Source organism: Colias croceus, chromosome 23 (genome assembly GCF_905220415.1).
Source record: "Colias croceus chromosome 23, ilColCroc2.1".
In the NCBI taxonomy this organism is placed as follows: Eukaryota; Metazoa; Arthropoda; class Insecta; order Lepidoptera; family Pieridae; genus Colias; species Colias croceus.
In genome coordinates, this window is record NC_059559.1 from 2220174 (window position 1) to 2246437 (window position 26264).

A 26264-nucleotide genomic window follows, 5' to 3' on the forward strand; every position below is an offset into this window, starting at 1 on the left:
TGATGCTATAACTCCAGAATGCACGAACCGATTTCCACGGTTTTGCATTCGTTGGAAAGGTCTCGGAATCCGAGACTCGGATTCCGTGAGTTTTATAGCAAAGAAAAGGTGTCTTTGGTTGCGAAACGGAGTTCGCCCGGTTTTTTTTTGTGTGGTGATTCTCAATGTTAGCCAGAAGGGCTACTACATTTTAACGCGGACGCGGGGGTGAACTGAAGGTTCACCCTGGTAGCGACATGCGCAAGGGCGTCCCCCCGCCACGGGGATCTCGAACCTTGGCTTGGGCTGTCGCTTGAGTGGAGGAGGCCGGAAGGGCCCTAGTCGGACGGGCTCGCCCGGTTTGCTAGTTTGTAATATTATTAAATAAAACATAACAACGGGTCACCATGAAATTTGACTTTGATTGCAAAGCATTAAATTTCGGTATTTAGGTCGTAATTAGACGAAAAAAAAATATATGGCATGAAAAACTTTGCTTTTGTGCTTAGAAGACTGATTGAACGAAATTTTTAAAAATCTCGGATTTTAATTTTTGACTGAAAATAAAACTATTGAAATAAAAATGTTTATTATTTTTATTAAGTTTTACTAGCAAATTAGCTTACAGAAAAGTGGAAAATAACATAAAAGAAAAAGTAAAAGTGTGCACTTTTATGTTCATAGCTACTTTCTCTCAATAAGCCCCAAATATAGTCGCCCATCATGTTTTCATTGTATTGGCCTTGATAGCATTGTTCAAAATTCATGATGTCCTGATGGAATCGTTCTCCTTGCTCTTCGGAATAGGCTCCCATTTTGTTTTTAAATTTATCCAAATGAGCATGCAGCATAATATGTACCTACTTTTAATGACATCCTGCAGCCCATGGCCTTAAAATTTGTAAGCATATCCTCAACCAACTTTTCGTAGTTTTCAGCTTTATTATTTCCTAAAAATTCAGAAACTACTGCTATAAAACTGTTCCAACTTGCTTTTTGAATACGATTCAGCAACGTTGGAAATTTTTCATCGGCGAAAATCTGTCTTATTTGCGGACCAACAAAAACCCCAGCTTTAACCTTTGCCTCCGATAACTTCGGAAAAATTTTTTTTAAGTATCACAAAAGCAAACTTTATACCGAAAAAAAGTATTTTCTTTTCGTTTTTGTGCATAACTAACTGGAAAATAATAGTATAAACTTTAGGACAAAGAACGAAATTTTTTTTGTCGAGTCGTGTATTAGTAAAAAATTAGAATATATTTTTTAACCCACTTTGAAAAAAGGAGGAGGTTATCAATTCGGCCAGTATGTCTTTTTTTATTTTTTTTTTATGTACGTACACCAATTACTCCGAGGTTTCTGAACCGATTTACGTGATTCTTTTTTTGTTTGATGCGAAATGGTGTCGAATTATTGGTCCCATAAAAATTTTAACGTCGTTGATATGCAAAAATATAGTCGTATAGTGGGAAAATAACTACCTAATTTCCTATTTATAAAATAATTTATAAAAACAGTCACGTAGTTTTTTTCAAACAACAACAATGCCATTATAAAATTATTAAAGTACTCAGAACTTTCGACCAAAACATATCAGTCATGATAATGGTAAATTTTTTATCAAATGGACTATTTTTTGTGTAAACAAAGTTGATAATAATTTAATATAATTGATAAAAAAGTATTATATCATTTAAAGAAAGTGTGTCAAAGATATCATTACACAATATTCGTGTAAATGTCATTAATGACGTCACCATTACACCAATCGTTTTATCATTAATCAAATATGCTTATGTACGGTCTACTTTTTAGTCAATTAAAAACGCAAAAATGTAAAAAAAGAAATAGATAGTTAACTACTTATTGCAAATCATAAAATTATTCGTTTATACTAATTGGTCCCGAACATGGTATTAGTAAGTACCTATTAGTATAAATTACTGCGTTTTTAATTTAGGTACTTAAACATCTATAATTTATTATGATGAAAACCGTTTAAAAACCTAATTGAACAGTTCTTCTTGTTATGAAAAGGCTGAACACACATCTTTATCATGGCCTGAGCCCTGAACACTCATGGCCTTGCAGTGGGAATGAATATAGACTGATGATGATGATGATGGTTGCCTGGCAGAGGTCGCTTCGAGCCATAAGGCCGCTATTATAATAAACACTTTATACACTTTGCATGCTTTTGTTTTACTTTTATTTTATACTTGCTTTCCGCCCGCGGCTTCGTCCGCGTTTTCAAAGAAAAAGCCGCAAAGTTCCCGATCCTGTGGGATTTCCGGGATAAAACCTATCCCATGTGTTAATCCAATTTATTATTAAGTGCTTAATTTCATTGTAATCGGTTCACTAGTTTTTGCGTGAAAGAGTAACAAACACACACATACACATCCTCACAAACTTTCGCATTTATAATATCAGTAGGATTAAGTAGTAGGATAGAATTATAGTAGGACTTGACTATTGTACGATAAAGTGTAAATAAATAAATAATGATGATACAAGCATAGTAGTTCAGGATACATCGCCCATTTTTGCAAGTGACTACTATCAAGCTAATTTTCCGTTTGTAGCTTTATTTTGATGAGACGCCCAATAATTTCGTGTACGAAAGTCTCGATTGTGGTAGCTAACAGAGATAACAAGGATAAAAATTTTTGATTTGATGGTTCTCAAATATTTATTACTAACTGAATTATTTTTTTTGTTCAATCTCAAGATAATTACCTAAATTATTCGAAAAAATATTTGTCCTACAAAATCTATGGTTGGTTCAAAGAGTCCCCCTTTCCAAAGTGTATCGATAACGAGGTCATCATAAATGATTACTAACAAGCTGATTTTTTTGTTTTCACTTAGTTAATGTTTACATAATTCAACAGACATATTGTCCTACAAATCGCGTAATAAATATTTGAGAACCATCAAATCAAAAATTTTTATCCTTGTTATCTCTGTTAGCTACCACAATCGAGAGTTTCGTACACGAAATTATTCGGTGTCTCATCAAAATAAAGCTACAAACGGAAAATCAGCTTGATAGTAGTCACTTGCAAAAATGGGCGATGTATCCTGAACTATAGATTTGATAATGATAATAACGTCAAAAAAACGTTGAACATAAAATATAAAAACAGTAAACATTATGTTTTCAGCCACAAAACCCCCCAAAAGGCCAGCAAGTTCCGAACATTTGCACCCGGAGCCGCGGGTCGACTGCGTTGTTTTGCACCAGCCGGCCAACCATGAGATTGACGTGATCTTCGTCCATGGGTTATATGGTAAGGTGTAATTATAATTTTCGAAGTGAAACTTCTTTAGACACGTTTAGAATAAAATTTCAAGGTCGGGGCATGGTAAAAACCATTCACGTCATGTAGTAAGGCGACGATTTTGTTTTTTTTATTTGTTTCTTGACTAGCCGGACGCCCCGATATCGGTTTAGCCTGTAAAAAACAATAATTTATGGTTTATCTCGTCAAATTATTATATTTTCACCGACCCTTGCTTGGACACTTCCAAAGTGAGAATGAAATCTGTCCGTATGAAGTGGGTTCCGTTTAAAAACGAGTATCAAGGAGTCGGTTACATATAAAGCATACAAACATACCTTGTTAGTTTACACATTAATACCAGGATAACAACAAAATAAAATATGACATTCAGGAAAAATTAGGTTTCTGCTGTTGAAATAATTTTTCAAATCGGTCCAGTAGTTCTCGAGCATCTACACAGCCTATCCAATAATTAATATGTACTAACAATCAAAAAATAATTACCTACTCTTTATAAAATTAGCGAAAATTACTATATTGTAGAAACTCGCTCCAGGCTGCAGCTACAACGAGCAGAAAAAATATTTTTGAGCTTATTTGGTACAATCCCTACGAAATTATAAATGCGAAAGTAACTCTGTCTGTCTATCTTACACTTTCCCGCTTAAACCTCTCAACCGATTTTGACGAAATTTGGCACAGATCTTATTGCGAACCTTTTTTATTGAATACCTTTTATTGCGAAATATGTACCACGGGCGAAGCCGGAGCGGACCGCTAGTGAACAATAAATTGTCGGTATGCTGAATCTATACTAATATTATAAAGCGAAGAACGCGATAATCTCAGAAACTACTGGTCCGATTTGAAAAATTCTTTTTTTAGATAGGCCACTTATCGAGGAAGGCTATAGAGGTTATATATCATCCCGCTAAGACCAACAGGAGTGGAGCACTGCGGGTAAAACCGCAGAGCACAGCTAGTAAAACATAAATATTTAAAGCCAACTAGCAAACCCGGCGAACGCCATTTCGCCACCAGAGACACCTTTTCTTTGCTATAAACCTCACGGAGCCCGAGACCTTTCTAACGAATGCAAAACCGTGGAAATCGGTTCGTGCGTTCTGGAGTTATAGCGTCAGGAAGGAAAACCCGACTTATTTTTATTTAAAGCCAATATTTATGTCAGCTATATTCCTACTTTTCTCAAAATCAACAAAAATTAGTTTTCCTTACAACAAGTTAGCCAAGTCCCTTATCTAAACTAAATATAATTGTTTTCGAAACACGACGTCATGTTTGATAACATCCATTGTTCTGTAATCTTACACTTTGTCCCGTCTGTTCTTTATTGTGAAATAACGATACATACTTTCAAATAAATCTAATACTATAAAGCGGAGTTTTGTTTGTTTGAACGCGCAAATCTCGTGAACTATTCGTCCAATTTGAAAATTCTTATATCACTACATAGTATAAAACAAAGTCACTTTCTCTGTCCCTATGTCCCTTTGTATGCTTAAATCTTTAAAACTACGCAACGGATTTTGATGCGGTTTTTTTTAATAGATAGAGTGATTCAAGAGGAAGGTGTTAGTATATAATTTATTAAGTTTTAGTCAAAGCGGGCGAAGCCGCGGACGTTAAGCTAGTGTACTATAAGACTAAGTAGTATCATATGCGATGTGGGACGAAATCGCAGGACAAAGCTAGTTTAATGTAAAATTTGTTCTAAATCTGAACTTCGTAATCTTAACAATATACTTAACTGATAGACTGTATGACGAAATTAAAAAAAGTATAAATATATTTTCAGTACATATTATCCACTAATGCAAGCTACATTATTTCCGAGTAATATAATTAACTAGCTTACCGCCCGCGGCTTCGCCCGCTTTGTCTAAAACCTAGTAAATTATATACTAAAACCTTCCTCTTGAATCACTCTATCTATTAAAAAAAACCGGATCAAAATCCGTTGCGTAGTTTTAAAGATTTAAGCATACAAAGGGACATAGGGACAGAGAAAGCGACTTTGTTTTATACTATGTACTATGTAGTGACTAGCTGTGCCCCGCAGTTTCACTCGCATTGCTTCGGTCTTGTTGGTCCTAACGTTATCGTATTAGTTTAGCAGAGGTGTATAGCCAGACAAAAAAAAACTATCAATTGTAATCAAAATAAAACTTAACCAATTTTACAGGATCTCTCGGTAACACATGGAAGCAAGGCGAGTGGAGATCAAAATACAAAGATGCACCACAAAAACAACCGCTCAGACGACACTCTGACAATGACGAGAAACCAAATCTTGCAGACACAAAAAAACAAGACAAAGAAAACAAAAAAAGACAATACACAAAACTGGACGAAGCAAAACTAAAGAACGAACTGAAAAACATGCTAAAAGACATCGACGTTGATAACGTGAACGAATTCTATGAAGACATGAAGCGGATACTGCCAAATGAAAACATGTTTATAACAGAGAAATTTTATAATAATACGCTTCTCGACCAAGTTGAAATAGTCGGGAACTATGAATCTCAAGCGGATTTCGTAAGAGATCTCTTCAAGAGCAGCAATGAAGAAGTTATAGGAAGTGATACAAGTGACTGTCAATGTGTTAGTGTGTGTGAAGTGGGGTGTGGGTGTGTGTGTGACAAGTGTTATTCGACCTGTTGGCCCCGGGATTGGATAAAATTGGACTATCCGGGAGCTAGGATAATATCTATAAATTATACAAGTGACCCGTATTTGTGGAGGCCACTGTGGATTAAGGAAATAAAGAGGTGAGGCTTAATTTTGTACCAAATACAACTTGACTCATATTTAATTTTTTTTTAAATATTTCAGGACAATTTTCACACACGGCACGATCTGATCCCATACACTGCTTTCGCTTGTGTTATGGAAACCAGATGGCTGATAAACATATAAACATATATAATTTTAAATAAATACTTATATATAGATAATCAACACCCAGACACAGAGCAAACATAAATTATATTCATCACACAAATATTTGCCCCAGGTGGGAATCGAACCCACGACCTCCGGCTTGGAAGGCAGGGTCACTACCAACAAAGCCAACCGGCCAGTCGATATTGTCTGACGCCAAACTCTGCTTACGTGTGGCAGAGTTTTGTACTGAGCGAAGATTAGTGTCACGAAATACGTTGTTAATGTTGTAATTTTCCGCTCCTGAGACATGTTTTGTTAAACTTTTTTAAATGAAAATGCACAAAATTATAATGCTGGAACGATCAATTGTCCAAATTTGAACTTCTAAATCTATAGACCGCTTTCGCGTCGCGATGAAACTTACATGTAAGCTTTGTAAACGACGTAATGATAAAAAAATTAATAGTAGACTATTTATGGTCTTACTAATAAAATGTTAACCATTCGCTTTGCAATGGATTAGTTATTGCAATAGCCTGTCTTGTATTTATGATTGACGTTTCATGTGAGCAAGAGCAGGACACAGCTATGGTAGGAAATGGTAGAAATTTATCCATTGTTTAACTTTTTATTAGTAAGGCACGTAGTATATTATTATTAGTCTGTGGTAAGGCCGTTAATGTTTAACTTGCTATAACAACCCTATAATTTTTTTGCATCTTTAAAATAAGTCTCTAAGCACACAAAAATACTCCTAGATACCCCATAATTATTTGAAAAGTTTCAAAAAAAGATGAATTTAGATCATGAGGCCAGAGGCGGGATTCGAACCCGCGTCCTTCGTACTAAAAACACTTGAATTCAAGAATGTATTCGCTTTTGTTTGGCAAATAATATTGCCAAATAAATGTTATTTTATTTTATTACTAGCTGGCCCGGCGAACTTTGTACCGACCAGTCAATGAATGTCGTGTTACCTTTGGGCTTGGAACTAATTTAGGCTATGATGAACGGAATACAATGATACAAAATAAATATAGATATAGGTATAATGGCTTTTTATTTCGATGAATAACACATATAGAAATAGAATAAAAAATAATTACTTAAATACTTCATACCTACACGTGTCAGAGAAAAAATACCTATTGAATTAAACTACGTTTTGCAGCCTGGGATGCACTCGAATTAACTCTTTTCGTTCTTTAACTGGTGTCGACCACAAATCGTTTCCTTTCACTTTAATTATGATAGTGCTACTTCTACCACTATCATCGGGCGACCGACGATGATACAGTGGGTAACCATCGTTGCCTGTGATGGTCTTTGCCGTCAATTTTCGTGGATACCTTTTGGAACACTCGCTGTACAAGCATTATGCACTCTCTGAAAGAGACGTTGTGTTTTTTGAAGCAAACAAGGACCATATACTGCCAGAGCATAGTTTAATTTGGACAAGACTAGAGACTCACATAGACGAATGCGCATATCTACACTTAAAAAATTACGAATCCATACTTTATTAATATTATAAATGCGAAAGTAACTCGGTCTGTCTGTCTGTTACTCAATCACGCCTTAACTACTGAACCAATTTGCATGAAATTTGGTATAGAGATATTTTGATTCCCGAGAAAGGACATAGGCTACTTTTGAACGGGAACTATGCGGGTTTTTCTTTGACTGCGCGGGCGAAGCTGCGGGTGGAAAGCTAGTTTTGTATAAAACTTTAATACGATAAAAGCAAATTGACACATTCCAGAGGTAAGTTATCTATACAAACTTTAGGTTTTAACTGTGATAAACAATTGACCTGTTTTTTGGAACCAACGATCATGAATTTACATTTTCTAAAGAGTTATTGTTAGACCAACATTAAATATTATTTAAATCCGAATTAAGTTTCGTGATAGTCTGATCAAAATTGTGCTGATAGGAATAAGAAGTTGTAGGTCATCGGCACATAAGTGAAATTGACAATGTTTAATTGAGTGTGTAATGTCTGCTGTATACAATATAAATAGGATAGGTCCTAAAATACTACCTTGAGGTACTCCTCTGGTGGCTTTCGTAGATTTTGAAAGTATGTGGTTGCCATTACGTAAAAGAACTTGTTGAGTACGATTTTCCAAATAGCTTTTAAACCAGTCAATAGTATTCGAGTCAAATCCGTAATAAGATAAAGTGTAGCGTTTGAAATTTTTTTTGATTTAAAACGGAGAACTGTATTTGTTTCTTCTCTGTTATCTCCTGGAATATTGAGAAAATGAGTATTTATTTTATCGTAATAATTGGTCGAGCGGTATTGTGGCGAAAGAGTAACGGACATCTAGAGTCTCTCTCGGCTCTCCCATTTGATAGCACTGAACTAATTAATAGCAGCTGTGCCCTGCAGTTTTACCCGCAGTGCTCCGCTCCTCGCTTTCCTCGATAAATAAGTTATCCTAACACCGAAATAATTTTTCAAATCGGACCAATAGTTCCTGAGATTAGCGCGTTTAAATATACAAACAAACTCTCAGCTTTATAATATTAATATAGACAGACAAGTCGGCGTCTAGTTTAAGAAGGTTGCGCAATTTCTTACCTATTCCCACCAAAATTATGCTTGCTCAGACCCTGATGCTACCAACACTAGATTATGCCGACGTTTGCTTCTCAAACCTCTCAGGAGCAACTTGATAAACTCGTACGCTTACAGAACCTTGCTGTGCGCTTCGTTTTTACGCCTTCGTCGTAACGCTCATGTCCTCTCTCTCCTTTACTCCATCCTATTTGATCCCCGTATCCCGTGCTACTTAAAAGATTTTTGAATTTTTATTTGCCAGGAGTTTGAACCTACGATCTAATGATAACCTAATGCTAAGTATTCCAGTGCACCATACTAATTTCTACAACGCCTCTTTCACCGTAAAAGCCGTTCAACTCTGGAATGACTTACCTACTAGCATTAGGAAAGCACAAACGCTTCACTCTTTTAAAAATATGGTTAAGTGTCACTATTTGCAAACCTGTTAATTATTTTTATTATTAATTATTGTCATCTCTTTTTTCTTGCTTGTTTTTTTTACTGCTTATTTTCATTTGTTTTTGCCCTTTTGATTTATTTCTTTTGTTTTTTTAGAAGTTTTTTAGTTATAATTTTGTTGTTGTCTTTTATTTTATAATGTGATGTCTTTTTTTTATTTCTATTGTGTACATAATCTGCCTTAATTTTCTCTTTTTTTTTTCAATACATTGGTTGCTCGGGTTGCTTGGAAGAAATTGCTTGAAGCAATAAAGCCGCCCTTTGCATCAAATGTCCTGTCTGTGTGTGTGAATTGTGAAATTTGTATTTATGTTTTGTATGCAATAAAGTAAAGATTATAAATATAAATAAATAAAACAATAGATAAATAACATAAGTGACGTTATCTGATTTAATTCCGGTCCGAGGCAAAGGCCTAGGACCTCCAAAAATTTGTTATCCAAGTTTATCACTCCACAAGCAAGTAAGAATCATCGGGTCTTCCACGCAGGCCTTCACAGGCCTCGGGGTAACTGTTCGGGGCGACGGCCCCTTTCAGTGGTGGCAACGCCGCCTGCAACTACAGGCGGGGCACTGGGTGGGACCTATAGTGGTCCGAGGTGTCGTGTCCGGGAGGTGTCCTGCTGCAGTGCGATCGAGCCCGCGTGTATCGCGGGCGATCTGCTAGCTGCTGCAGGGAGGAATGTCCGTGGGTGAAGCCACTCGCCGCTTAGCGAGGTCGAGCCCGCCGGCGAGGTGCCGGGGGGCGCCCATCAGCCAGCGGCGAGGAAGCGGTCGTGTCCTAGGAGACTAGGTCACGTGGTAGGCCTCTTATGTCCGGCGGTCTCCGATGGTATGGCGCGATGCCCTGCAAATGCTGGGATCGCGCTCCGTCGGCGCGCGCGAACATAGAGGAACTCAGGCGACGAACGAAGTCGTCCAGGCTCTCCATGCGCAGGTCCCTGGAGATGACCTGATTCCGTACGAAGCGTGGTGCTCCGGAGATGGTGCGGAGCGCTAGCGACTGCTGCGCTCGCAGCGACTTGCGGTCTGTCTCTTTGGTTAACGCGAACCACGCTGGGGCCGCATAGGTGAGTCGCGTGCGAACGTACGCCTTGTAGATGCACAGCTTCGTACGGAGAGGCAGGTGAGATGCTAGCATGGGGCGGAGTATGTTCCGCACGGCACGCGTCTGGGCAACTACGTTCTTCACATGGGGCCGCATCGAGAGCGTCTTGTCAATGGTCACACCAAGGTACTTGGCCGTCGGTGACCATTCGACGTTCTCGCCCATGAGAGACACCGGGGGCGGCAGAAGGCGCGCCCGCCCGATGGAAATCGCCTGAGTTTTACCCACGTTGACCTTGAGTCTCCAGTCCTCCAGCCATGAGGGAAGCGCATCCAGTGCTCGCTGCATCTTTACCGATGCGTGCTTGGCGTTCAGCGAGGTGGTGATAAACGCAGCGTCGTCGGCATACAACGCTAAAATAGCTCCGCCAGCGACTGGAATGTCGTCCGTGTACCTGCTATAGCAGACGGGCGACAGGCAGCTTCCCTGGGGCACACCGGCTCGGATGGGGCGCTCTGTGGACAAAGCGTCTTCAACCGCCACTTGAAAACGCCTGTCTTGCAGGAAGGTGGCCACAGTCTTAACTACTCGACGCGGAGTAGTAGACGTGGACAGCTTGTAGATGAGTCCGGTGTGCCAGACGCGATCGAACGCCTTCTCCATATCAAGAAATACTGCGACTGATTGTTCTCGCTTGTTGTAGGCGGTAGCGAGGTGGTGCAGTACTCTCGTCACTTGTAAAGTGGTGGAGTGTTCGGCGCGGAACCCGAACTGTTCGTCGCGTGGCTGAAGGTGGGGCGTAATGTGCAGCAACAGTAGTTTCTCGAAGACTTTCGAGGTCGAGGACAGAAGAGTGATGGGGCGATAGCTCTCAGGCAGCATGATGTTCTTGCCTTGCTCTCTCTCTTGATTCCCAAATCAGGATGACTCGGCCGAGCTTCCACGGGGATGGAAAGTGCCCGGTACGGAGGATTCCATTGAAGAGCCGCGTCAGCGTCGCGATGGCTCGCGGGGGTAGGTGACGCAGCGCTTCGTTGGTGACTCGGTCGGGACCGGGGGCTTTGCGCAGTTTAGTTCGGCGAATCATCCTTTGGACTCGACCAGGGGAGAACACGACGGGATCTTCTGTCGGCGGTATCGGCAATTCTAAGTAGTCCATCACATGTCGCTTGATGGTCTCTACGTGCTGCACATTCGCAGTCGGATTAGGCGTAAACTGCTTCTCCAGGAAGTCTGCGAAAATCTCCGCTCGATCCTCGGCGCGGTAACGTGGGGTTCCGTCACCGGCCATGAGGGGTCTAATCGGAGAGGGCTTCCTGGAGAGCTGGCGGCAAAGGCGGTGCATGCCGGACCAGTCAGCAAGTAAGACGAGTATATGATACATATTATGAAAATACAAATAAATTTCGATAGCGGGATGTAAAGTGAAGCTAACGGCATCTATTGATCTGTCTTTACAACCATTTTTCCATTTTTTTTATATTACCACGACATCTATCGAAATAAGGATGGTACTTATAGCCGTGCCGCTTTTATGCTCGACTTTTTTGTAGCTCTTAAACGAAATGATAAAGCCACATTCAATCTGACCCTAGTATTAGGGTGCTTTTCCACCAAGAGGTTGTGTAGCAAGGAATGAGTTTGTATAGAACCAATCATATCGCTTCATTTAGTTTGAAGCAGGGTCGTTTCACTCAGTACATTAACTTCAGTACAAAATCGTGAACACGGAATAGTTCGAACATTCGCTATAAGATGGCACCACGTGTAATGCATTTTGAACAAAATGATAAATATACATATAATAGTAAGAAATTAATTTTTAATAATGAACTCAAAAAATATAAATAATATTTTAAAAGCAAACTATTGCATACAAAAGTTGGAAATATCTAATTAGTATTTAACCGAAAATTGCAATTTTATAACGCCTCGTTCTACTTTATGTCTCAATGTCATGTTCAAAAATCAAAAAGTTTGTAATCTTAGATTACAAAATAAAGTACAGATGGAGCATGACAACCGCCCGTCGCCCTTGTCAAAGAAAATACGAAATCAAAAACAAATACGTCGCTGCACCAGTGCTATAGCGCTTATAGTGTCATGCAATACGTCAAAAAGGGTTTGCAATTTTAGTAAAAAAATGCCGTCTTGTGATAATAAAACGCTGTAAAATTTGTTCCCGAAAACAAAAAAAAAAGATAAAACATCGTTTCACAGGTTTTCTGTAGATTATTTGGCTGATTTATTTCTTTAATACGAATAATAATTTTACAGATATGAAGGAATACAAAACTTCAACGTATGTTGCCAGTATTTTGAAAATGAATTTGCCATTTTTATTGGTAAAACGGTAAAATGGTTAAAAGATCTTCAGGGTAATGCTGTTGGATTTTTCGATCGTGAATGTGATTATTTGTATAGTGCACTAAAGGTTCATGACAATTATTAGATTATTTTAATAAGCATAATACATTATTTTGTTACTTTTATATAGCTTAAAAACGTCATAGTCGTTTTCGCTAGCGATTTAATTTATGTGAACTCCATGATGGATATGATGAAAATAAAATGTCCCGTATTCTCGACTAAAAACTACCGCTATTCGTATTCATATATTATAAAAAATAAAAAATAATATAATAATTAATTATTATAGTTAATATTGAAACTTTTTTTATGTAATTTATTTAATAAAAAATTGAATACAATTATTTTGTCCATATATAACTTTAATAGGCAGGTACTTTATGTAATAAAATAATTTAAATAAAAATTAAAACTTGACTTCTCATTTATGTAGGTATATATAGCCTACGTCACTACCGCCACTAACATAATAATTCAGATCATTGCAATGAAACCTCACAACTCAAAATCGGTCCAACGGTTTATACTGCAGGGCGTGTCAAAGAAATATTTTACATACATACATAAACTCGAAAAACATAACCCTCTTTTTTCCGTAGTCGGGGAAAAATTTGGGAAATTTTTCAATATCTGGCAACATTACACGTACACAGAAGCACCGTGTACGTACAGTGCAGCGGCGAAATGACAGCACACATAGCTTTATTGAAAATGACGATAAATTATTCGGTTTAGTTCGGCAACGCTCCATCTGTCTTTTATTTTGTAATCTAATATTCTTTTTATGGTGGTTTTCGCGTTATTTTGGTTTTTCTCACGACGATTTGGCTTTGTTTTATGGACTTTGGTGCCTCTGTTACATTTATTTGACCTGTGCTCTGTTTTGGACTCCGACAACTCTGTTTTATAACCGAACCCGGCTACATTTCATGGACTCCGATTTGCTACAATCAACAATGGCGGCAGATAAAAAGTGTTGTGTGCCAAAATGCGTGAAGAAGTGAAAAATATTACGTGCAGATTTTTTACATTCAGTTGGTGTAAGACCACAAATAAACTAGCTATTAAGCGGTATCAATAAACACTTCGATTCTGAAGGCTCCATTCAAGTAGAAGCTTTTAATTATTGCAATAAAAGAAGAGGAAATAACTAAATGATATTTATCTCATTTGAGTGTTTTAATTGGATTAAACCCAGAAATCGAATAAAATTTTAAAACTAGAAATTGAAAAGAAAAGCCTGGGGTGGGGAGCGCTCTAGGTAACACAGAACATATATACTCTGGGGAGAAGAATGACAACTTCATACTAAATTTGTGAGGACTTTTTTCCTTACCGTCTTGCGCCACCTATTGTCAGCCCTCAAACACTATAGTATCTATTAGCGCGGGAAATTCGCTATACCTATATAATATATTAAGTAGGTAGATATTATATTTGCTTGTTAAAAAGGTTCAAAATAGGAAACACTTATTTTTCGAAGAGTTCCTTGAAGTTTATGTATGCTGATTGGATTTGTTATGCAATAGAAATCTGGTATCTAACAAAATCAGCGGTCCACAACTTAAAGAAAATCTCCATCGAAAAACACAGGGTTCAATAAAAAATATAAAATTATTATTAAAGGTTTATTTCCAAAACCGTATCAAAGCCATAAGCATACATTTTTATACTATGTAGTGACGTGACTAACAGGAAAAGTTGTTCTAGACTGATTTTAGTATGGAAAAACTAGTACCCGTCCCTGTGGGATTTCCGGGATAAAAAGTAGCCTTTCGTATTCGGGGTCTTCAGCTACCTATATATCAAATATTATTGAAATCGGTTCCGTAGCTTTTACGTGATAGAATAACAAACATCCATCCATCCTCACAAACATTCGCATTTATATTACTAGCTTTCCGCCCGCGGTTTCAAAGAAAAACCCGCATAGTTTCCGTTCCCATGTAATTTCCGCGATAAAACCTATCCTATGTGTTAATCCAAGTTACCCTCTATATGTGTGCTAAATTCCATTGTAATCGGTTAAGTAGTATTTGCGTGAAAGAGTAACAATCATACACACCTACACATAAACATACATCCATCACATCACATCAAACTTTGGCACTTTTAATATTATTAGTAGGATTGGGATTTGTAGGATTAGAGCACTATCTTCTGTAAATGTGTGCGAAATAAAAAAAAAGAATAATTCTGCTGGAGTACCGCTGTTCCAGCGGGAAGATTTTTAAACGAGCAATCGGAGGAGTATGTAATGTATATCAGAATATTAGAGTATGTAATGTATATCAGCTTTTTTTGTACAGAAAAGTGCACGAAAATATTATGTCACAAATTCAGAGCTACTTATCTATGTTTAAGCCAAGATAGCATAATCAACTGTTTCAGCAAATTACCCCAGCGGGAAACTTCATAACTCTAAAACTGTAAGCCGCCCAAATTTCATTTTTCTCGCACTTTTTTGTACATACAAAAAAGCTATTTTCTAATATACATTACGCTCATTTAAAAATCTTCCTGTGGAACAGCGTCACTCCAGCAGAATTGGCAGTTAAATTTATTTCCGAAATGGTTACATACAAGCATCATTTTTTAATTTCGCGCATATTTACAGGAGATAGTGCTCTAATTTTTTACTATATTCAAATCAATCTACAACAATTTTTCCTGCTAGAGTCAGGCACACTGATTTTATCTATGTAAAATAATATTCATTTTTCTTTTAAGACTGGACGCAGCAGCCTCTTTGGCAAAAGATCTGTTTCTAACTACACAATATCTTTTGACACATATATAAAAAACACTGTTTATTAAATACTCTATGTTTTCATTTATGTGCAATGAGCAGCTTTGGAGGAAGTCACAATTTACAGTACTTTTTAATATACTTATAATTTTTTTCTTAATGTCCTCTTTATATGCCTGTCTCAAGGAAATTATTCATTATTGTTGCACTTTTCTCAACAAAATCTATTAAGTCCTTCGAGGCATATATGAGTGACTTTTTAATTGTTTCATAGTTTTTGAACTCAATAAAATTGTGCACTTCCTCTTGTGTATTAGAAACAAATATTTTTTTGCATTAATGACAATTATTGTTCTTATGATTTTTTACAATAAAGCCACAGACATATGCACAAGCTTGCATTTCGCCATTGGCTTCTTCAGTTTTTCCCTCAATGGAAGAATAAATGTCATGATCATTTAATAAATTAAAAAATATGTTTGAGTTTGAGTTTGTAGCTGATAATATGTCTGTGGCTGGTTTTAGCAAATCCTTGAAGTTGCCTAATATTGCTTCATTGTCGTCAATTTCACAATTCCCACTTCCCATATTTCCCGTATTGCTGAGTACAGCAGTTTTTAATCCCGCAACAAATTGGCTTGCTGTGGGATTAATATTTGATCCACAGTTTGCTCTTATGCAGCCAAATAAATTTTCTAATGGATCCTGCTGAATTCGCCTTGTCGAGAGGCTTTTAATAGCTTTATGTTTCGTTGACATGTAATGCCAGACTAATTCTAACCCATTAAGGGTCCATATCCAGCCTTCTTTAGAAGGTGGTTGATTTCTACATTGTAGGAAAACTAAATTTTTAAAAATTTCTTTCATCTCTCGGAATAACGCTATGTGTTCTGTATTTTCTTTTATGTTTGTTGAAAACTTTTTGCCTCTTCTTAGATCTGGCGTATTTGCGTTTACACTATCAAATAGCATGTCCATTTTTGCTATTAAGTTAGCTGTCTGAGTAGCGTCACTCGGCATGTCTCCTGAAAATTCACATATCCAAATTTAGAAAAAAATAGAAGTATGTATGTATAACTAACACAATAATATGTCATACTAGCTTCCGCCCACGACTTTGTACGTGCATCCCCGTATTTCCCCGTTCCTGCAAGAATTTCGGGAAATCCTTTCTTAGCGGATGCCTACGTCCTAACATCTACCTGCATGCCAAATTTCAGCCCGATACGTCCAGTGGTTTGGGCTGTGCAATGATAGATCACTATATCAGTCACCTTTGAGTTTTATATATATATATATATAGATTTTCCATTATGTTCCTTTTTAAAACAATTCCTACTCCAATCACATATTCATTCCAATTATGTTGTCATCATTTAAATATGAAACTATTTGTCATTGGTATGTTAGTAAAGGCTTGTACAGTAACTGGTCATAGCTATTCTATACAAATAGATAGAAGTAACAAGTAATTATGCGTCATCAGGCATGATCAGAGAAAAATATCATTTCATACCTCTATAAGCCAAATAAGTAGTATATACAAACTAAGCAAAAAATTTTGTAAAATGTATTTTCTTACCCGTGGCTATTTTTGAATACATTCCAGCTGCTACAGAGTGGCTTAAAACTTGTGCAGCAAGTTTCACCTTCATTTATTGTTTGGAGTTTGGGTTAAGGTGTTCTTCTCTCAAAGAAGGTGCAAACACAAAATTTGGATTACTGTTATCCAATTGATAAAACAGTTTGATGTGGCTCCATTTGGCGATTCCTGAAAAAATACATTATTATTCATATTGTTTATTTCGTTTATTTACTTGCAGTTTTTGCTAAACAAGTAAGTAGGAAATGTTAGTTAACATTATCTAGTCCTTTGCTTTTAGATATAGGTAAGCAAAAGACCATCGACTTTCCTACATAATGTATGTAATGTGGTAGAATGTTTGATATGTATTTATCATGTCAAACAAGGTTATTCTAGCTGTAGGTTCTATTATTATCTGCTAACAAATAAATAACTTACCAATTCCTTGTCTGTTTTCAGATGTTATATCAGTCATGAATTTTATATTGTATTTTAAAAACCAATTTCTAAAACACTTAAGCAAGTGCGGTGTGTCAAATATACTGACAATCTCATGTTCACCCACTTTAATTATAGGATGCTCTGCAGTTGTTCCCAAGAGACAGAGAGCTCTCTTGTTCACTCCATCCATGTCACAAACAGAGACACAAATGTTCAACCCGGCATCAAAACAAGAGCTTAAAACCTGAAACAATTTAAACACTTTAATCTATTATGTAAATTTGCATGAAAGATAAATATTGAGTGGTGAGCCTATTGCCATTAACCGGGGACATATCCAGAATCCTTTCTGTTACTAATAATTTTCGAATAGGAAAACAAAATAACACCACTCAACCTGGGAATCACACCCGGGACCAATAAACTAACTTTTATAACATGTTATTTATTAATATTACTTATGTTATAGCTTTAAATGAATGCTTACCTCTTTTATCAATACAGACAATCTATCTGCTGTCACAGAGCCACATGATAAATAATATGCCACTGGCTGTTTAACTTTTTTTCGGATGCCCACCACCATAAAAACAAGGGCGTGAGAAGCCACTTGTGAAAATCTCCCTTGCGTTCCATGATTTTGGAAGCCTTCAATTACATCTTCCTTTGGGTTGTACCACAAATGTTTCCTGATGGACATCTCATCCCATAAAAGAGTGAATTCCCTCTCAGATGGCAGCAAGGATTTGGAATACTTTTTCAAAATTTGCAAAATTTGTTTATTTGGTCCAGCATTCATTTGAAATTTATTTAACAATGACTTGAGTGAACTAGGAGCAGGCAGGCAAATCATTCTTCTTAATAATTTGTAACAAGTTGGGGACTTTTTGTACAGCCCCAGTGCAATTATTTTCTCGTCCAAATTCCAACGACGACCCCTAGATTTTCTTTTAAAATTCTGCAGTTCTCCTTGGAGTAATAAGGCAAAAGTGGGAGTTACTTTTGTTTGCAGAATTTCTGTGACTGTCTCATTTTTCCTCAAAACATTTAAAAATGTCTCATTTTTTAAATGCTTTATGCTTTTCTCAAGTCTATAAATTTTGTTAATTTTTCTCTTCATTTTTAATAGTCGTTCTTTCATTTTGGAAGTTCCTTGACATACTTCAAGCTTATTTTGTGCACAAGGAGGATTTGGGATATCCAAGTGAGATTCCAAAACAGGAAGACCCATTTTAGATGTGCCAGCAATATGCAGAAAAATATCATTTGTATCAGAGATATTTGTAGAAGTCTGAAATTAAGAGAAAAAAATATAATTAAACTGCTCATGTTCTAATTACTTGAAGTCTGCATGACACATACACTAAAAGTTTTGGCTGTTGTGTTTTTTTGTTTTGAGAGAAACCTTAAACACTTCTGCCAACTAAGGTATCAAACCCAGAATCTAATGGTAATAAAAAAAAAATTAAAATTATTTACATCTTTTTTATCAGAACAAGAATTATTTCTTATTTAACGCTTTATCTACATACTGTTTTTCATATTAAATTACACAAATATCAAGAAAATATTAACCCATTGAGCCCCAAGCGGCCCGATTGGTCCACGACACAATAGATTTTCTATTGTGTCTGTGATTCCGGGGCCTGAGTTATAAGTAGGTACATGATATGGATTACAAAAGGAATATAACATAATTATATGACAAGTTAAGGCAGGTACTAATTCTTTTTTATACATACTTTAATTTACTGGAAATCACAGCTAAGGCTATAACATGATTTTCTACTTATCCAGACTGAAAGTGTTGTTTAAATGTTTGACATATTTGACGAACAAATGATTACATTCTATTATAATCTATAGTTACAAGTATAATGGATTAAATTACTATAAAAACAACCTACCTCTTCAGTTTCTACATCAGGTACTGCAGTTTTAAATAACTTTTTGTTATAAAAACATGTTGCTCTGAAATGTTTACTGCACAACATTTTGTGTTTGGAATGTAGTTCCCTTTGGAAGTTTGGAGAAGCCCAGGCTTCATTGGGAAAACAATACTTGGACCATAATTCACAACTGAAAAATCATTAACAGCACATTAGTAGAGTATAGTAAGAGTTCAATAAGCATGGTTAGTTTAATATGTGTTGTTAGTATTTTATTTATTTATTTATAAAGCCCAGCCTGAAATATTCATTACAGTGGGAAGGTACTTACCGTAAGCTATTTCTAGGGCCAGGGTTAGGAAAGCGATATAATGTAATATTGGGATCTTTGGCACTTGAAGATCCACACTTGCAACACGTCCTCGTGTTTTCTTTGTTGGAACCCATTTTAGAACAACAAAAACAAGAGTCACTTTCTCAGAACTAGAGTCTATATCTCACAAATTAATACTTGACTTCGTCAAAACACTACAACGGAGGAACAGGATGCTCGACTCAACGTTTTAATGCAGGAGAAATCAAAACTAATATGTATAGTTTCAATTAAAGTTTTAAACATTCAAGAACATTCAAAACATAACTGAAAATATACTGGCGGGCAGACATTTTTAATTTAGTGTTACCTCTTCATGACACGAAATATAATTTATATTTTAAATTGTTCTTTAGAAGGTGAATAACTTATTCCGTTATTTATCTATAAAAAAAATATAATTTATAATAATTATTTCCAAGATTTTAACCAAGTATTTGTAATAAAATAAATAAATTGTTTTTTTAAACGGAAGTGTATTTTTTAATTGACAGAAAATATATTGCTATCCCTGTTTTCACTATCGTTATCTCTATCACGTATAAGACCCCTCCTAGCAACATTTTGTAGAACAGAGTTGACAGGGCCTGCTAGGTAATGAGTAGTAGTTCGAACATTGCGTAATAGATGTCGCTGAAGACTCTATACTTGCTCTATACTCAGTTATAATAATGTAGGTACTCTGTGGTTTGAAGTTTGAACAGAAATTAAATTGAAATGCCATTTTACCGGTTAGCTAAAGTTAAAAATTCATTTATGGGTAAAGGTATACGCTTTACAACAGAATTCCTCATTGTATTAAAGAGTTCAGTAGTGCTAAAATTTAATTTAAAAATTAAGTAAAAAATATATTCCTATTACAGCTTTAGGCATGGACGAATATAATTAGGTAAGGAATACATGGATGAAAATCCATGAAGGGTTGTCGCCACGTTGTCGCGTAAGAACCACAGGACAGTTCTTTGGCATATTACGATATATTATGTAGTAAGATATTATAAGTTACATATTATTATGTAAAATTAAATTGTAATATCGACATGATTTTAAAAGAGCAACTATGGAGTTTCTTGCCGGTTCTTCTCTATATAGTAGGGGAGCCCAGGATGCTAAATGTGGATTTACTCGAGCGTCACGGGAACCTATTAGAATTGGTAGATTAGACCATAGCGAGAAAAAAAGGTCCTATAATGTTTTCACTTTTAGCGGTGGGGAAGGGTTTTTTGATTTTTTTTTAATTTAAAAAAGAAAAAAATTGGCTTGGAAATACTCAAGCGCGTTAGATATTGATATTTTGCATGCTCCAGGACGTCACTGAAAAATAGTATACGTTAATCTGACGATTTAAGTGGCGATTTAATCGCTATGAAGAAAGGGTAAAAAATTAAAGTAATATTATTCGAGCGCGTCAGATTAATATATGGGGGGGTTAATTACAATATAAGAAGTCCCCATTTCGCTAATCTGACGATTCGAGCTCAACCTTAGGGAATTATGGATTATTCAAATTTTCCAGCGGGGCCCCTGAGCGCACCCACCAACCATAACTGCTCATATTGACTAGAGGTACTAATGAATAGCTAAGGTACCGTCCCTTATAGTAATCTGACGCGCTCGAGTAAATCCCAAAATCCCCTCTTGGGCTCCCCTACTAATAGATACTGCTTTCCGAATCGGTGGTAAATATGTTAAAAATATGTAATGACGATTCGAAAGTGCTTCTAAAAGTAGCCTAATTGTATAAATAAATGTTTGAGTTTGAGTTCGAAGCGTGTAGTGTTTGAAGCACAGAACATTAAAAACAAATAGAAGTGCTATAATGTCATAATTAGTATGAAAACCAGTGTCGCCAAACCCACACATTTAAACCGATAGTTATACAGTACACTACAAGTAAACTATGCCTTTGATTGGACAGCTTAATTTGAGTAAAAACTGACTTAAGTTATAAATTCAGCATTTCAATATGTACCCTAACGCACCACTTTATGGTTTATTTTAGTATAACATCCCTAGGTATATTAGCTGTTTTGTTTCTCTTTGCTCAGAAATTCCAAATTCGAAAACATTCAGCTACTCCACAACAGAGGGCGTTAGTTTTCGATAGATATAACTTTGAACCTCAACACATAGATATAAGGTTGGAATTTGTGTCACTCTACATTAATGACATTAACTTGATATTAACCTGATGCTATGCTCTAAGGGATGTCATCCTTGTTATCGATAATTCACAAATAAATATTTTTTTGTGCATTTTTTTTTCTTTCTATATGAGTATAGTATAATGTGTCACATTTTGGAGTATGTTTATTACTACTAAGTACGTCTTTTCATATTATTATTATTAAATAAAAAACGGAATAGAATAGTATTAATCTATATTTACAAAATACAAACAGAAAATATGCATTATTTTAAGTCTTGGAACTGCCGTAGGTTTGATGTATCGGCGGCCTTTGTTAGACTTCTTAGTGCTGTTCGGCATCCAGTTAACTCGTCACGTTGCATTTATCCATTTCTCTTTTAAATTAGCCTCTTTGGGAAATCTATAAATAAATTGGATAAATGAAAGCTAAGGAAAAATAAAATAAAATTTAATATTTATAATGTTTGTCTTTTCTAAAGTATCGATACTGTCGATATGCCCTACAACCATCACTAAACCGACATTCGTTTGTTTATAATTGCAATAATATTCCAGAAAGTCTTGTTTGCTTTTGACTTAGATTACAAAATAAAAGACAGATGGAGCGTTGCCGAACTAAACCGAATAATTTATCGTCATTTTCAATAAAGCTATGTGTGCTGTCATTTCGCCGCTGCACTGTACGTACACGGTGCTTCTGTATGCGTGTAATGTTGCCAGATATTGAAAAATTTCCCAAATTTTTCCCCGACTACGGAAAAAAGAGGGTTATGTTTTTCGAGTTTATGGATGAATATTTCTTTGACACGCCCTGCAGTATAAACCGTTGGACCGATTTTGAGTTGTGAGGTTTCATTGCAATGATCTGAATTATTATGTTAGTGGCGGTAGTGACGTAGGCTATATACATAAATGAGAAGTCAAGTTTTAATTTTTATTTAAATTCTTTTATTACATAAAGACGTACCTGCCTACTAAAGTTATATATGGACAAAATAATTGTATTCAATTTTTTATTAAATAAATTACATAAAAAAAGTTTCAATATTAACTATAATAATTATATTATTTTTTATTTTTCATAATATATGAATACGAATAGCGGTAGTTTTTAGTCGAGAATACGGGACATTTTATTTTCATCATATCCATCATGGAGTTCACATAAATTAAATCGCTAACGAAAACGACTATGACGTTTTTAAGCTTTATAAAAGTAACAAAATATTGTATTATGCTTATTAAAATAATCTAATAATTATCATGAACCTTTAGTGCACTATACAAATAATCACATTCACGATCGAAAAATCCAACAGCATTATACCCTGAAGATCTTTTAACCATTTTACCGTTTTACCAATAAAAATGGCAAATTCATTTTCAAAATACTGGCAACATACGTTGAAGTTTTGTATTCCTTCATATCTGTAAAATTATTATTCGTATTAAAGAAATAAATTAGCCAAATTATCTACAGAAAACCTGTGAAACGATGTTTTATCTTTTTTTTTGTTTTCGGGAACAAATTTTACAGCGTTTTAGTATCACAACTCACAAGACGGCATTTTTTTACTAAAATTGCAAACCCTTTTTGACGTATTGCATGACACTATATGCGCTATAGCACTGGTGCAGCGACGTATTTGTTTTTGATTTCGTATTTTCTTTGACAAGGGCGACGGGCGGTTGTCATGCTCCATCTGTACTTTATTTTGTAATCTAAGGCTTTTGACTTAATATTTTTATAAATTTTTGACAAATTACGACAAGCGAAGTTATAACATAAAATATATTTAAAATAAATTAAAATAAGACTTACCGATGGTATGAAATGCCTCCATTGCTGATATTATTTTGTCTGCTATCATTTTTCCACCCTAATACCGAACAACACGCCCTAATTAATGAATAAATATGGAAAAAAGGTTTGACAGCTGACAACCGACTCGAATATTTTTCTGCGCACAACTTAACTGAGACCAAGTAAGGTGATCTTATCTTACTAGTTACTAGTGACACGTGGGCCACGCCCACATCACACTTCTACTTGTTTTTACTGTTCTGTGGTTTGAAGCGATATTATTGGCTATTATAAGGGTTACTATAGGTCTACCAAGACTCTGATGGCATATATTTTATATTTAAGAAATAAAAGATTTTCATGTGGCAACTTTATTTGACAACTATCAAATAACAAATTATTTGTCTACTTCGCAGTTGATGAATAATTTTTAGGATTTTGCCTAAAAAAATCTTCGAAAATGTCGAAAAAGCCGCTGCTATCACACGCAAGAGGTGTTGTTTATAATGTGTATAGAAAAACATTCGATGAAGAAGGGTCAAACCATAGAAATCTAAATAACAAGACACATAGAAGTGCTATAATGTCATAATTAGTATGAAAACCACTGTCGCCAAAACCCACACATTAAACCGATAACTAGACAGTTCACACGAGTAAACAATGCCTTTTATTGGACAGCTTCATTTTAATGAAAACTAACTTAAATAATAAATTTCGCATTTTAATATGTACCCTAACTCAAGACTTTACGGTTTATTTTAGTATAACATCCCTAGGTACGTGAGATGTTTTGTTTCCTTTTGCTTAGAAACTTCAAATACGAAAAAATTCGGCTACTCGACAACAGAGGGCGTTAATTTTTGATAGATATAACCAATGACATATTATACTAGTAGACGCGGCATACGCCAACATCATTGCACTAAAAAACAGCGTAATTAATACATACCTACTTACTAACGCATTATCACCAATACAGTTGTTCTCTCTTTCACTCTCACGCACGAGACATAATACATGTCTCACTCATGTACTTCGTAATAACAACTGCCGATTAAAATATAAAAAGAACGTCCAGCCACGACGCTGAATGGTGCGTGACTAAGTGAAACTCGGGCACTTAGCTGAGTTTTTTCTTGCCAAAATAGAGAGCGGGTAACGTATCTAGCTTTTTTATATATCATAGGATATAACTTTGAACCTCAACGCATAGAAATAAGGTTGAAATTTCATTAACGTCATTCAATGTTCATTCAACGCTTTAGTGATGTAAGAAATCATCAGCCTTGTTATCAAAATCAAATCAAATCAAATCATTTATTTATTTCTTCTCACAATTCCCAATCACATAAAATCATGCACACAAAATTATAAAAAAAAGACGGGTTGCACTCCGGGAGTGCCGGCAGAAGTGAAAACTTGATTATTAACGTTGAGTTCTCTCCATCCGTCTTACGCTTTTTCGATCAGGTCACGTGTCCTGACGCGAGTTTAAGATTTTGAAGTATATACAACAATAATAGACATACATAACCCCATCAAATAGATAAGTAGCACGGTACACAAATTAATACAAAAAATAGCTTTATGATAGTTGACTGGAACAATTATACTACTAGTCACCAGAATGAAAAGGCATACGAAGCAAATCGCTGTTAGACTGGATTTTGATTGCAGGACACCCAGTACGTTTACGAATATAAATGGAGCCATTTCTAGTCCAGCAGTATTTAAAGTTTGCATCGGTAGCTGCTCTTCTGGTGTCTCGAAATAATTGCCTTTTTTCACGCGTGAGACGCTCGTTTATAGATAGGGAGGCGAAGAGGGGAATTTTCTGCAATACTCGAGCGTGGCAGTTTAAGATATGAGAGATACCTTAGACCTAATAGAACAACCTTGTTAACTATTTAGGTAGCTCTTTAAGTAGTGACGCGCGCCCAGGATAGACGATCAGATTAGTAAAAAAAAATCGATAGTCTGAAATACTCGAGCGCGTCAGATTAAGATATTGGGGGTTGATTTTAGTGTTTTAAGACTAAATTTAACTAATCTGACGATAAGTCCTTGACGCCGCCAAGTTATAGGGTCGCGAACTTGTAAAAAAAAAACGTTAATCCGGCATTCTCGAGCGCGATTGTTTTTATTTTTATTTTGAAGAATATAATCTAAAACTTACTAAAATTACAAAATCTGCCGGTTTCCGCGTGACCGGAAGTCTGGAGGAGCCATTTCGTCTTCCGAAAAACGCGTTGCAGTATATAAGTCGCGAACGATACATTTTACAAAAAAAAAAGTTTGAATAAACAAAAAAGGTAATTTTATTTTACACAAAAAAGGTCTCTTGACATTTTTGTCCAAAGTTAAAACTTTTTGACTTGAAGCATCATAAAAACTCAAACTCCCGGTTTTTTGAGTATATCTCGAAAACTGAGGGTGTTAAGAAAAATTGATATGAAATAACGATGATTAAAAAAAAGAAACTCTCAAACCTTTTTCGGTCAGATTAAGAGAACCCACCAACATTTTTGTCAGATTAAGAAAATATGCTTTCAGGAGACCGAGATAAACCTCCAGTATGAAAATCTGACGCGCTCGAGTATTTCAAAAGGACTTTTTTTTCTGCATTTTCAAAAATTCATCGTAACTTAT

At 35.8% G+C, this 26264-nt stretch overlaps 2 protein-coding genes across 3 annotated transcripts in view; one reads left to right on the forward strand and one right to left on the reverse strand.

Annotated features, from left to right (window-relative positions):
• The window catches only part of LOC123702510, a 66397-nt gene that overhangs the window by 23653 nt on the left and 16480 nt on the right, over positions 1-26264 (forward strand). The window contains exons 4-5 of one of the 2 annotated variants that reach the window (XM_045650287.1): positions 3132-3275; positions 5473-6061. In XM_045650287.1, the coding sequence (XP_045506243.1) occupies positions 3132-3275; positions 5473-6061 (733 nt within the window). The remainder of the gene's footprint in view (positions 1-3131; positions 3276-5472; positions 6062-26264) is intronic. The other variant, XM_045650288.1, reaches the window with a different exon arrangement.
• LOC123702511 lies at positions 14567-19848 on the reverse strand. The gene is made up of 6 exons (XM_045650289.1): positions 19618-19848; positions 19305-19476; positions 17885-18688; positions 17395-17641; positions 16954-17142; positions 14567-16396 (listed from the first exon to the last, which is right to left on the reverse strand). The coding sequence occupies exons 1-5, from the start codon at positions 19731-19733 to the stop codon at positions 17027-17029; spliced, it is 1455 nt and encodes a 484-aa protein (XP_045506245.1). The 5' UTR covers positions 19734-19848; the 3' UTR covers positions 14567-16396; positions 16954-17026.